This window comes from Anoplophora glabripennis, unplaced genomic scaffold, assembly GCF_000390285.2.
Source record: "Anoplophora glabripennis isolate ALB-LARVAE unplaced genomic scaffold, Agla_2.0 scaffold149, whole genome shotgun sequence".
NCBI lineage: Eukaryota > Metazoa > Arthropoda > Insecta > Coleoptera > Cerambycidae > Anoplophora > Anoplophora glabripennis.
Genome location: NW_019416248.1, coordinates 414,307 through 427,072, shown reverse-complemented (window position 1 = coordinate 427,072; position 12,766 = coordinate 414,307). Strand labels below are relative to the sequence as shown.

At 49.8% G+C, this 12,766-nt stretch overlaps 1 protein-coding gene across 1 annotated transcript in view; it reads right to left on the bottom strand.

The window, feature by feature from the left end:
• Positions 1-349: 349 nt before the first annotated feature.
• LOC108911726 (transcription factor Sox-9-A) overlaps positions 350-12,766 on the bottom strand; it is a 31,928-nt gene continuing 19,511 nt past the window's right edge. Inside the window, exon 3 of the mRNA XM_018716725.1 lies at positions 350-2,146. Within this exon, the coding sequence (XP_018572241.1) occupies positions 1,351-2,146 (796 nt within the window). The 3' untranslated portion in view covers positions 350-1,350. The remainder of the gene's footprint in view (positions 2,147-12,766) is intronic.

The following is a 12,766-nucleotide window of genomic DNA, read 5'->3' as shown; positions in this document are numbered from 1 at the left end:
GGTTAAAAACCCAGACTGTTTGCATGGACGATCGCAATCTGAATGTATCAAAAATAAGTTACCTGCCAACGATAATTGGTACAACTCGGTAAAATTAACAGTTTAAAAAATGTTAACCATCGGGCAAAGTCCGTCCCTGGCGTTTTGGCTATAATGAAGTTTCACTTACAACGACAAAAATAAGCTGCGCGCATGTGTTATTGATCACCAAATTTGCATCATGCTGAACTTAATAGTTTAGAGACTGTAAATAAAATTAACTTTTTAATTTTCAACTTCGGGGGCCCGTAACCTGTTAACGAAGGCCCGTATGAAAAAAAATTATATGAAGAACTGATATCATTTTGACCTCGTCTATTTGTACTCGACATTTTTGTATGAAGTTTAGAGACACCCTGTATACAGAACAACTACTAAAAATTGTCTGCACGGGACCTAAACATAATTAAAAGGAATAATATACTCGCCAGAGTTAACCCTCAAACACGTCTATGAACTGTACAGATAGAGAAGGCACTGCAAATGAATCTATACCCTTGATTAAAGTACATTCATAGATTTAAGAGAACGACTACCTGGTCCTGAAGGGATAATCGACAGATTGCGTCAAGAATGACAGTTGCGGTGGGGAGATAACAAGAAACGGAGAAGGTTAATGTTAAAAAGATTAAAAAATATATGGATGCAACTCTCATCGAGCGGGAAGAGGTCGGGATGGAAAATTGCGAACAGCCAAGAAAGGAAAAACAAGGAAAGATTCTGGGACTTGAAAACAAAATAACAACTCTTCATAGACTCAGAAGACTTGAACCAGGTACATAGAAATACAATTCATGCAAAGTTCAAAATTGATAAAGGTAAGGTCATTATTGGGTTGGTTTCGGTATCTACAACATGCACCTCATCTTCAGGACAGTTTTTAAGGACTCAAGCTTCTGCCTAAAAGTCATTACATATTATTGAAATAGTTAACAACAAAAACACCAAATAGGAGTTTAGCTCTTTGTCCAATATGTTGTAAGGAGTTCTTAAATCACTTGTACTGACATTTTGACTGAAACATGTTTATCAAAATTGAAACAGTAACTTGCTTAAGTCCGGAACCCTTCAAAAGCGACCTAAAGATACGGTACTTTCATGTCGCATGTTCTATGACCTGTTGGATTGGTGACCAAGTTGACCAAATCAAAACTGACCAATACTCTAATAGTAGTACAGTTATTTTTAAGTTGCAGTTAGGTATAAATCCAGTTGCTGTTATAATATTGATATTTTTGAGTAGAATTACCTGCATAAGTCACTGGGAAGGAACAGTATATACACTAAATACACTCACCAAAGTCTCACGGTTCACATGCTGTAATGACCCCAAGAATCGTTATTCCCCTCAACCGCAGCATAATTCCCGATGGCAGAAGAAGAACCGAACATCGGCCTCTGGGGCAAATACTGGTACGAAGGCAAATACTGGTGATTGTTGTTCGAATAGTAAGAGGACGAAGAGGAAAGCGGCATCCCGGACTGGTACGAGTATATCCCTGAGGAACTCGAATGGATATATCTCTCCGACTTCACCACAGAACTGGGCTGCAGCTCGTGGTACCTCCCGAAGGACCCGTTGGACTCCTCGTAGTTCTCCGCACTCTGAGCCATGCTCTCAGTACACAACCTCTTGTTCTTGTAGTTGTTGTTGCTCTCATCTTCCTCCAAACTGTGTTTGAGGTACATTTGTTGGTACTGCGCCTCGGTGGGCAAATACTGGTCCAAATCGCTGCTGTCCAAGCAGTCGTCTGTCATGTAACTGCTGTCGATTTCTGGTATCCTGTGGTACGACTCCAGGTCCAACCCGTGCTGCTCGCAAGATTTCATCAGTTGCGAGGAGATCTGAGGACTGTGCGGTTGAGAGGAACAGGTGGATGGAGAGGTGGAACTGTGGCTTCGGGGGCTACAAGGCGAGTCTTCTTGCTTGAGGGATCGGGAGAACGTCACGTTTTGTCCGTGGGGCAGCTGATGCATCGATTCCGGACCCTTGTGCTGCTTCCTGCGTCTCGGCTGGTACTTGTAATCGGGATGTTCCCGTTTGTGGATCACGCGCAGTCGCTCTGCCTCTTCGATGAACGGCTTTTTGTCGTTGTCGCTCAAGACTCTGAAACAAAAAAGAAACGGTCAAAGAGGGGAAGTTGCGATCCAAAAATCGATTATAAATAGATGGTAGGTGTTTTATTACATAAACAAATAAATTGGAAGAGAATTGGAAGAGAAAATGATAAACTGTAAACAAACGACGTTTAGAGAACATAATCAAACTTACTTAAAGCGTGGTAAAAAAGTTCTGCATAAAATTCATATCACAACAATCGAGTGGCCTCCGCGTTCGCCTGATTTAACACCTCTAGACTTTTTTTTGTGGGGCTGTTTGGAATCGCGTGTGTACACAAACATACTAGGTGATTTGGAAGAACTTAAAAACCGTATTCGTTTTGAAATAAATCAAATCGACCCGGGAATGCTTGAACGAAGTGTAGACGGCGTTTACACACGCTTAGNATTCGGCTGGCTTGGCTCAACTGCGGCTCTGCGATGCTGGAAATCTGAAACATAGTCGTATTTGTTTGTTTTCCTTGGATACTGCTTCGTCTTGGTTCGAGGCGGCTGGATAGTAACAGGATTCGAAACTGTGTTGATTTTTCCTCTCTTCGCTCCGGTAGTGATATAGGCTTTGCGAATGGAAGCTTTGTGTAAATTATGGCTTAGGACTTGGTTTGTGTTACTAGACATCGGACTTAGGACGTTGTCCGGGATTCTTGCATTCGGAATGGAAACTTGGGTGAAAATCTTACTTTCCGTCCTGACAGCGGCTTCGGCTTCAGGATTAGAAACATTACGTAAGTTAATGCTTTGCCTTCGATTTCCTATGTTGGAAATCGAGCTTGGAGCTCTGTGCTGGATTTTGAGGTTTGGATTGGAAACATGAGTGAAAGTTTTACTTTTTCCTCTGACAGCGACTTCGGCTTCAGAGTTAGAAACATTATGCAATTTAATGCTTTGCCTTCAATTTCTTATGCTGGAAATCGGTCTTGGAGCTGGGTGCTGGATTCTGAGGTTTGGAATAAAAGAAAAAAATAAAAATAAAAAAGAGAATTAACAAGAGTCAAGTGGGACAAAGAAAGGGAAAAGACAGATCCCAGAAAAAAGCCAAAGATAAAAAGAGCCGGCAGGCCAACTTGAATCGAAAAGGGCCCTGTGGCCAAATACCCAACACACACACAACTACACACAAACAACACAGGTATTTTCAAAAAGAATTCGAAAACGCTTAAAAAGAATTCGAAAACTTTCTTTTTCAAGAAAGAGGTATAACATGGATACCACGAGGGATTCGGACAACCCATTCGTCGCGTTTTCAACGGAAGGGTTGAGAAGAAGACATGGCGCCCAACGGCGTGGGGCAGAGAACACGGACGTGTATCTACGATCCCGCGAAGCCGAGCAAATACAAATGTGGGATTTTACGCTAGATGAAACATCGGCCCCACAATCGAGTACAATTCGTCAGGGTGACGAAACGCAACAAACACGCGAGACAATGGCTGACTCGGCGGCGGCAGAGGCCACCACCGTGACGGCAAATACGAATGATGCGGTCGCGTGGCAAGCTACTACGAACGTCACGATGCTACAAGCGCTGAGTGAACTCACGCGCCAGGTCGCGGCGCTGCGAGCCATCGACGTCCGCGAAGAACCGACGTTCGAATTTTCGGGAAATCCTACGGAGGACCCGGAGGAATACATCGACTCCTTGGAATTATGGTTTCAACAGAATCGCGTCGCACCGACCGCGAGAGTATTTGTCGTCCGGAGGACGCTAACCAAAGAAGCTTTTACCTGGTTCGAGCAGATCCATACGCCTGGAATGGAATGGGAATCATTCAAGTGGCAGTTCCGGGCACGATTCAACTCAACTATTGTCAGGACAACTTTGTTAAAACAATTATATGGGCAACCTCAGCGGCCAGACGAAACCGCCTACACGTTCATAACACATAAGTGGCATTTATTCAAGAGGCTGGCACCCGAGACACCCGACACGGAAAAATTGGAAATAATACGCTAGCTATTACCACCTCAGACTCGAGCGGTCACACGAGGAATTCGATTCCGAGACGCTCAGCAGATGGTCGAGGTGGTGGCTCAAGTGCAACGGGACCTAGCTGAAGGAGCTACGCCACGAGGAAACCCGCCACCAACCAACCTAGTACCATCGCCGTGCAGATTCTGCCGTGGCCAACATTTTCATCGGGATTGTCCCGCTAGGCAGGGAAACTGGGTGAGGGCCGGGGCGCCCTCACAAACCCCAGGCTCCCGGCCCAGCGAGATGCCCAACAACCGGCAGCAGGGGGACGAGCGACACGAGCGGCCAACTCCGTCCACGTCCACCCAGCCGTAAACGACGTTATCAACCAAGCTGGGGAATACGGCGCGCAGTTGTTACCCCGAATTACGACCTCCGTGGGGGGCAAGCGCGTCGAAGCACTCGTAGATGCGGGGGCTAATCGTAACTTTATTAGAGCGGGACTGGTCGACACGCAACGGGCGAAATTGTTGCACAAACAAATATACCTGGCTTGCGAAACGACGGACACCGTTACCTGGGGGGAGATTACATTGAGCATCCATATCCAAGAAACCGAATACCAAGTGGCCTGCTTGGTAGTACCCGACTTACGCGAGGAGTTGATCTTAGGACAACCCTGGCTAAGCGAACAAGAAGCCGTCATCGACACCGGCCGCCGTTGCGTCCACCTGGGCAAGAAACCGCGCCTAACGGCGTACTGGCATACGCATATCGCCACTGAAGGGGAACCGCAACCGCCGCCGCTTCAGTTAGTTGAACACCTGGAGGAGCCGGCTCGACGGGCGTACGAGGAGGTTTTACGGCGACATGGACAAGTTTTCGCCAAATTAGACCAACCAACCACGACTCTAACAACACAACACCATATTATTTTAAAGGACTTCACACCGGTACGGGCCCGTAATTATCGTTGTTCGGAAGAAAGGAAGAGGATCATCAACGAGGAAGTCGCCCAAATGCTACAAAACGGGATTATCCGGCGCAGCACTTCCGACTACAATAGCCCAATCGTCATCGTGAAAAAAAAGGATGGTTCCCAGTGATTCTGCGTAGATTATAGGTTATTGAATGAACGAACTCATGCTGAAGTCAGTCAACTTCCTCCGATCCCAGATACTCTGATGGAGCTCGGGACCGCGAGGGGGTTCACCACCCTCGACCTACGTAGCGGATATTGGCAGGTGCCGCTATCAGAGGGATCAAGGAAGTACACGGCTTTTAGTACACCGGACGGGGCCACCTACGAGTTCCTAGTCATGCCTTTCGGCCTGACCGGGGCCCCGGGTACTTTCCAGAAACTAATGGTTAATGTACTAGAGGGCTACGTACATAAGTTCGTGAAAGTTTACCTTGACGACCTAATAATCAACTCAGATAATCATCAGGAGCACCAACAACATCTAGAAAAAGTTTTGGAACGGCTAGCTATACATGGTCTTCGCTGCGCACCGGAGAAGTGCCGTCTCGTAACTAATCAAATAAATTATCTGGGCCACGTAATCACCTCGACGAAAAATCTACCACAACAGGAACACCTCGTAAAAATCCAGGACTTCCCAGAACCGAAAACCGTCCGCGAACTACGTAAATTTATGGGTACAGCAAACTGGCTCCGAGACTACATCCCACGATTTGCCGAAATCGCCTCCCCACTGACCGACCTACTCGCTACCAAGAAGAAGTTCGCCTGGGGAAACGCCGCACAAGAAGCTTTCGACAAACTTAAGGAAGTTATGGCCCAACCGCTGAAACTCAGCCGTCCGGACCCACAACGCCCATTTTGTTTACAAACCGACGCAAGCAGCCTGGGTATGGCTGCGGTATTGTTCCAAGACGATGGAGGACAACGGCGTGTAATAGCCTANCTTTCGACAAACTTAAGGAAGTTATGGCCCAACCGCTGGAACTCAGCCGTCCGGATCCACAACGTCCATTTTGTTTACAAACCGACGCAAGCAGCCTGGGTATGGCTGCGGTATTGTTCCAAGACGATGGAGGACAACGGCGTGTAATAGCCTACGCATCCGCAAAATTTACGGCCACGGAAAGGCGCTACCACATAAATGAACAGGAAGTGCTAGCCGCCGTGTGGGCTATCCGTAAATATAGGATGTTTCTCCAGGACAAGCCATTCACCTTGTACACCGATAACAGGTCGTTACTATGGCTTCGCAGATACCAGGACGAACGGGCGAAACTCACGCGATGGGCTCTGATGTTACAGACATACAAGTTCACCGTTATTCACGTCCCTGGACATCGTAATGAATTGCCAGATTACCTGTCGCGTAACCCGACCCGCGACCCAGACGAAGAACAACCGCTCGACGACGAAAATCTTCACCCGACGTTGAATGTTATCAACGAACAAACGCTGTTCGAGGAAATCGTAGCCGCCCAGAGGGACGACGATAGCTGTGCCCAAGATAAAGCACGCCTGCAGCGTTTGGCATGCGAGGGACCAGCTAATCACGATGAACAGTGTTTAGCGGACGAATATGCGCTCGTCGAAGATTGTATCTGGAGAAGAATCCCAGACCGACTGTTGCTATACATTCCCAAACAACTTCGCCGCCGAATACTCGAGGAGCTCCACGACAGTCCCCACGCTGCGCACCCCGGACGGGATGAAACCATCACAGCGATTCGACAAAGGTATTGGTGGCCCAAGTTAACGCGCGACGCCACCGAGTGGGTCAAAAGTTGTGTTACCTGCGCGGCTGTGAAGATCGGGCCTCCACAGGCGAAAGCACCGCTGAGACCGCGGGCCCCGACCGAGCCGTGGCGGGTGGTCAGCCTAGATGTTCTAGGCCCCTACGAAGGAACACCGCGCCAAAGTCGATATGTTATCGTCATTATGGATACTTTTACAAAATGGGTGGAAGCTAAGCCGACCGCTGCTGCGAAAGCCCGAGACCTTGTTGGTTTCATGGAGGAAACATTCACCCGCTACGGCTACTCCGAGTCCATCATCACCGATGCAGCGCGACTCTACCAATCCGTACGGTGGACAACCTACCTCGCCGAACAATATATCCAAGGCTACACGTCGGCTATTTACCACCAACAAGCTAACCCGGTCGAAAGGAGGATCCAGGAGTTGAAGAAATCAATCCGCGCCTTAGTCCTAGGGCGACCCCACCACTGGCACGAGGCATTACCTGAGGCCCTCTTCGCCCTAAGAACCAGGACTAACGCCGTGACGGGTACGTCACCCGCCGAACTGTTATTTTGGGAGACCGCAGCCCCAACCCCGAGATGAACGCGTCGCCAGGGCGCGCCGCAGACAAGAAGTCTACCAAAGAAACCTCTTCCCCGAACCACGACTAGCTCCACGCCAGTACCACCGAGGCGACCTGGTATTTACCAAAACCCGGCCAGGTAACCCGATTTTTGCCCCGAAATGGTCAGGGCCATACCCCGTCGTAGAAGTCCTCGGCGAAGGTGTCTATATGGTAGACCAAAACGGCAATGCCCAGCCGATCCACGTTGATGACATCCGCACGCCGCCGCCTCCGCGTGCCGACCCAGACGATCCCCCAGGGCCAGACGACGACCCTCCAGACGACGTCGACCACGCTAGGGAGGACCCTAGCACGGCGAAAAATCTAACGCTCCGTCCTGCCGACGATGCCCACAGCCAGTCCGTCGCAGCCGATGCCCAGGCTGACGTTCGAACACAAGCCAGTACGAGCCGCAACATCATGTCCGATCAGCTCCAGCCACGACGCGACCGGCCGCCCAGGCAGACACCGCCGTCGCAGATTAGCGAGCGGCCACATAAACGCCGGTCTCGCATATTCGTTCGTTCCCCGACAACGACCCATGCCGATCCAGCCAGTGACACCACCGCAACGACCAGCCGAGCAGCCGACAACGAGACAGCGGAGCCCGGCCCCAGCAACGCCAGTACGACGATATCGCGGGTGCAGTGCGCGGAAGGTGACGATCGCGAGTGCCGCGGAACGACTTTAGTGCCGTCTGTGCGCGAGTGCGACGATTTTACTGACTCTGATTGACCCTTGTTTTGATAACCCCGTCTTGCATATGCGAACGTCAACCAAACCTTTGTAAACCCAGACGTCTCGATACACATGCAGGGCGGTTAAAGATTTTTGTAAATACTTGTACATATTCAAGCTTGTTTATTGTTTTGGAAATGTTTTACTATTTTACCTTGTTATTTGTTTATATATTGTTTATAGTTGAAAACTGTTTATGTTCCTTACCTGTTTGAAAATGTTTTTTCTTTTATGTTTATGCATTTTTGATGTTTTAGATTTGTACCAGAGGTGATTTGTTTGACAATAAAAAGTCAGACAAAGCGATAGCAAAGTCAAGGACCGGGGGGATGTCGCCGGGCGCTGGAAAATTGCGCTGGTGGGCGGAGCCTAGCTCTAACTCACCAAAATATATAAAAGGTGGGGAAGCTAGCGCTCCGCAGCCAATGAGTTCCAAGCGAGCAGCCGAACTGTGCGGACGTAGTTTGTGCAGTGCAGCAGTGAGTGTCAGTGCGAGGAACAGTGAAGTGGAAGCCCCACAAAACCTGTCTTTTACAAGACAAGTAATNACAACTACACACAAACACACAGGTATTTTCAAAAAGAATTCGAAAACGCTTAAAAAGAATTCGAAAACTTTCTTTTTCAAGAAAGAGGTATAACATGGATACCACGAGGGATTCGGACAACCCGTTCGTCGCGCTTTCAACGGAAGGGTTGAGAAGAAGACACGCTGTCACCGGCGGTGTTATTTTTCGGTGCGGAGGACGGAGTTTCGCCCTACCGCACCTACGCGTCAGAATCATATAAAAGCGCTGCCTGCGCTACTTCGACAGTTCACTCGTACGTGGGACGCTGACGGATTCAGGTCTCGAAAATAGCGTACGGTGACTCCGCCAGAAGGTGTACGGTTTATCACTTCCTGGTGTATCTGTAGTTTGAAATAGTGTTTAATTTCAATCCTAGTTAAAGAAATCATTAATCGGTCTGGGACCGAGGGTAAAAAGAATTTGAATTAAAAAAAGTAAAGAAAGAAAAGGAAATAATAGTTTACTATTATTTCGGGGAAATAAAAAACAAACAGGCAAAAAGAAATTGGGAGGAAAACAATCAGACCTCCTGGGGGAAAAGAGGCCATAGGTCCAACCCCAAGGAACAGTACCTAGGTACTAATCCCAAAGGAACTACACGACGTGTAAATCCAGATTTTAAAAAAGAATTCGAAAGGTATAAAAAAAGAATTCGAAAGGTACAAAAAAGAATTCGAAAGGTAAAGGTGCGGCAAAGGTAAACATTCACGATGGAGATAGTCTACAATGAATACGGCGTCGGTGATGCGTACCCAAGAGACAGAGTCAGTAGTCATGCTAGGGCTGGCCAGGGTAACCTTGATGAACCGCGAATAAGGTTTCGCGGGGGTCAAAGGTCACATGGCGCTGACCAAAGTGGGGCTCGCGCGTTACATGAAGAAGATCGTACGGTTCGTGATGACCCGGAATGCGGGGTTCGCGCGTTGGATGATGGATTCGTCCGGTCTGCGACCCGGGTATTGCAGTCGACCGCGTCAGAAAATCGAATATGGGACTATACAGTGGATGAGACGCCGATCAGGGTTCTGGGTCAACCCACGCAAGAAACCTAGTGGCGCCCAAAAACGAATAACAATCAGGATACGACGGAATCGTTAGAAACGACGCGTACTATGAATACGAGTTTAATATTAATAGACGCGGTGCGCAGTTTGACGCAGGAGGTGGCCGCGCTGAAAGCCACCTCGATACCATCGCCGCGAGAGGATTTAGATTGCGAATTTTCCGGTCGCCACATTGAGGAACCGGAAATATTTTTACAAAAAATCGAGGACTTTATGTATGAAAACCGGATTTCGTTTAATAAATTTGCGCCGATCGTTCGTCGCGCGTTCAGCGACGAAACATCGCAGTGGTTCCGCCAGATAGACATTCCAGGACGTTCGTGGGAGGTGTTTCGTGCGCAGTTCGTGGCGAAATACGACTCGGTCGCGTTCAGGGCAAATTTACGTAAGCAGTTATACGGACGTCCGCAATTCCAAGACGAAGCAGCCTATGGTTTTGTAATGGAGAAGTGGGCTCTTTTCCAATGTTTAGCACCCGGCACGCCTATGGAGGAGAGGTTAACGCTTATCGTCGAATTATTACGACCAGCAATACGCGCAATTCTGCGGGGACGGTTCTCCGCGAGCTTAGGGGCCCTACTTGAAATCGTTATGCAAGTAGAGGGCGATGTACGCGAGGACCGCTCGCGGAGTGTGACGCGTGTAGTACCTCCAGATGCGCGACCCAGGGAACCGCCGAGACCACCGCCACCGAACCGTGACTGCTATAATTGCGGAGGTGGACATTTCGCCCGTAACTGTCCGCAACGGGGAAACGACCACGGGGCCGTGGTGCAGCCGCGCGCCCGGCCCCAGAACAACCCAGATGGCAACGAGTCACCCGAGTATGTGAGGACGCCGCGATCCGGCCGACCACCGGGTCAGTAAACGTGGGGAATAACCAGTCGTTTTCGTTAGAAGGGGGCCGTGACGGAGTAGTGGAGGCCCGGGAAACGGCGTTGAGAGATAATATCCCAACGAAATTGCCAGTATTAGCGCAGATTGGTAATGAGGTAGTCATGGATCTGGTTAAGCGCGCTCAACAAGAAGATGTCTCGGTGCAGCGGGACAAGTTAAGGCTTCAGAGGATAGCGCTGCTTGGTCAGCAAGACGATGACGAAATGAGGCAGATTAGGGAATATGCGGTTCGTGAGGAATTGGTTTGGCGAAGAGACGGTGATACTTTAAGGCTATATGTGCCGAAAGTAGTCCGCCGGCAGGTCCTCGAGGAGGGCCATGATAGTGAGTTAGCCGGCCACCCGGGCGCGGAGGAAACAAAACGTCAGATACAGAAACAATATTGGTGGAAGAGATTACAAGAGGATGTCAACGAGTGGGTCCGGTCGTGTGAGATTTGTGCTGCGGCGAAGGTAGGAAGGCCAAGGGCGAAAGCGCCGCTACGTCCAAGAGTGCCCGACGAACCCTGGAAGGCCGTTAGCCTCGACGTGTTAGGTCCCTTCGAGGGAGTTGACAAGAACCATCGATATCTAATGGTGCTGACGGACTTATTCTCGCGCTGGGTGGAAGTATAACCGGCGGCGAAAGTGGCGGCCTTAGATTAAATCGCATATCTTCGTGAAATATTCCTACGTTTCGGGTTCCCGGCTTTGATTATTACAGATAGTGCGCGGGCGTATACATCGGAATCGTGGCGGGCGTTTTTAGACGAGAATCATATCGAACACATCCAATCTGCGATATATAGACAACAAGCGAATCCAGTCGAGCGTCGGATTTAGGAACTTAAAAAGACTCTGCGGGCGTTAGTATACGAAAATCCACGGGACTGGCCACAAAAATTACCACAAACATTATTCGCATTGAGAACTAGGAAAAATGCGGCGACGGGTTTTTCACCGGCTGAGATCGTGTTCGGTGCTGACTTGCGACGACCGGGCGGATGGGCGGTTCCTGAACCAGTGCAGCCGCAGCCGCACCCACGTCAGGAACGAATCGCTCGAGCGTCGCGACGGCAGGCGGTATATCAGCGTAAGTTATTCCCCGAACCGAGGGAAGCTGAACGATACTACCGACGTGGAGACCGTGTAATGACCCGTGCGCGACCGGGGCAACCAACCTTTGCCCCTAAATGGCAAGGGCCTTTCCCGGTGGTACAAGTATTAGGTGATAACGTATATGTAATCGATCAAAATGGGAGTGAACAACCGGTACATATTGACGATATCCGGTCGCTACCACCACCGCGGCGGGTTGATCCGGACTCCTCGAGTGAATCTAGTGACGACGACGATACCGGTCCTCGAACAATAACAGTACAAGCTTTAGTACACCGGGAGAACTCCGATGCAGATGAACCAAGTGCGAGAACGCGAATCGGGAATAAATCGGACGAAACGGCGCACCCAGAGCAAGGTAGTGGCGTGGGTTCGAGCCAGGGCGCAATGACGGGCGGAAACATCGTCAAGGGTAACGTGCACCACGACACCGCGACCGCGTCTACGAACATGACTACCACCAACGACTCACATCGACGTAAGCAGAACCAACCTCACCGACGCCGTGTACATATCGTGGCCCTCTCTCCGCCGCGATCGACGCCGCCGCCAGGGGTTGAGCCCCGAGAAATCATGGCCGATCGCGACGCGGAGTTGAGGCGTCACGATGGTCCACCAGGTCAACGAGGTGGAGCTTTCGACGAAATATAGACGTTTGCCGCACCCTGCGAATTCGAAACGGGGTTGGCCTTGTCTCAACTGTCGTCTTCTCCAGCGAGGAGGTCTGATTCCCATGGTTCCCCAGGTAACAGGAGTTACCATGATGTCCAGTTCCAGTCAACAAACCTGTGCAGCCCGGAGGCTGTACCAATAGAGCAGTTATCAGGCAGCAGTCGTTGCCTGTACCCAAGAAATGGATTTCCCAGGCCACCCGAGGTCCAGGATGGTGTGTCGGATGAAAGTCCACTGGCACCCCGACACACCGCAACCGACGAGGGAGTCGTGCCGGATGAAAGTCCACTGGCACCCCGGCACGACATGG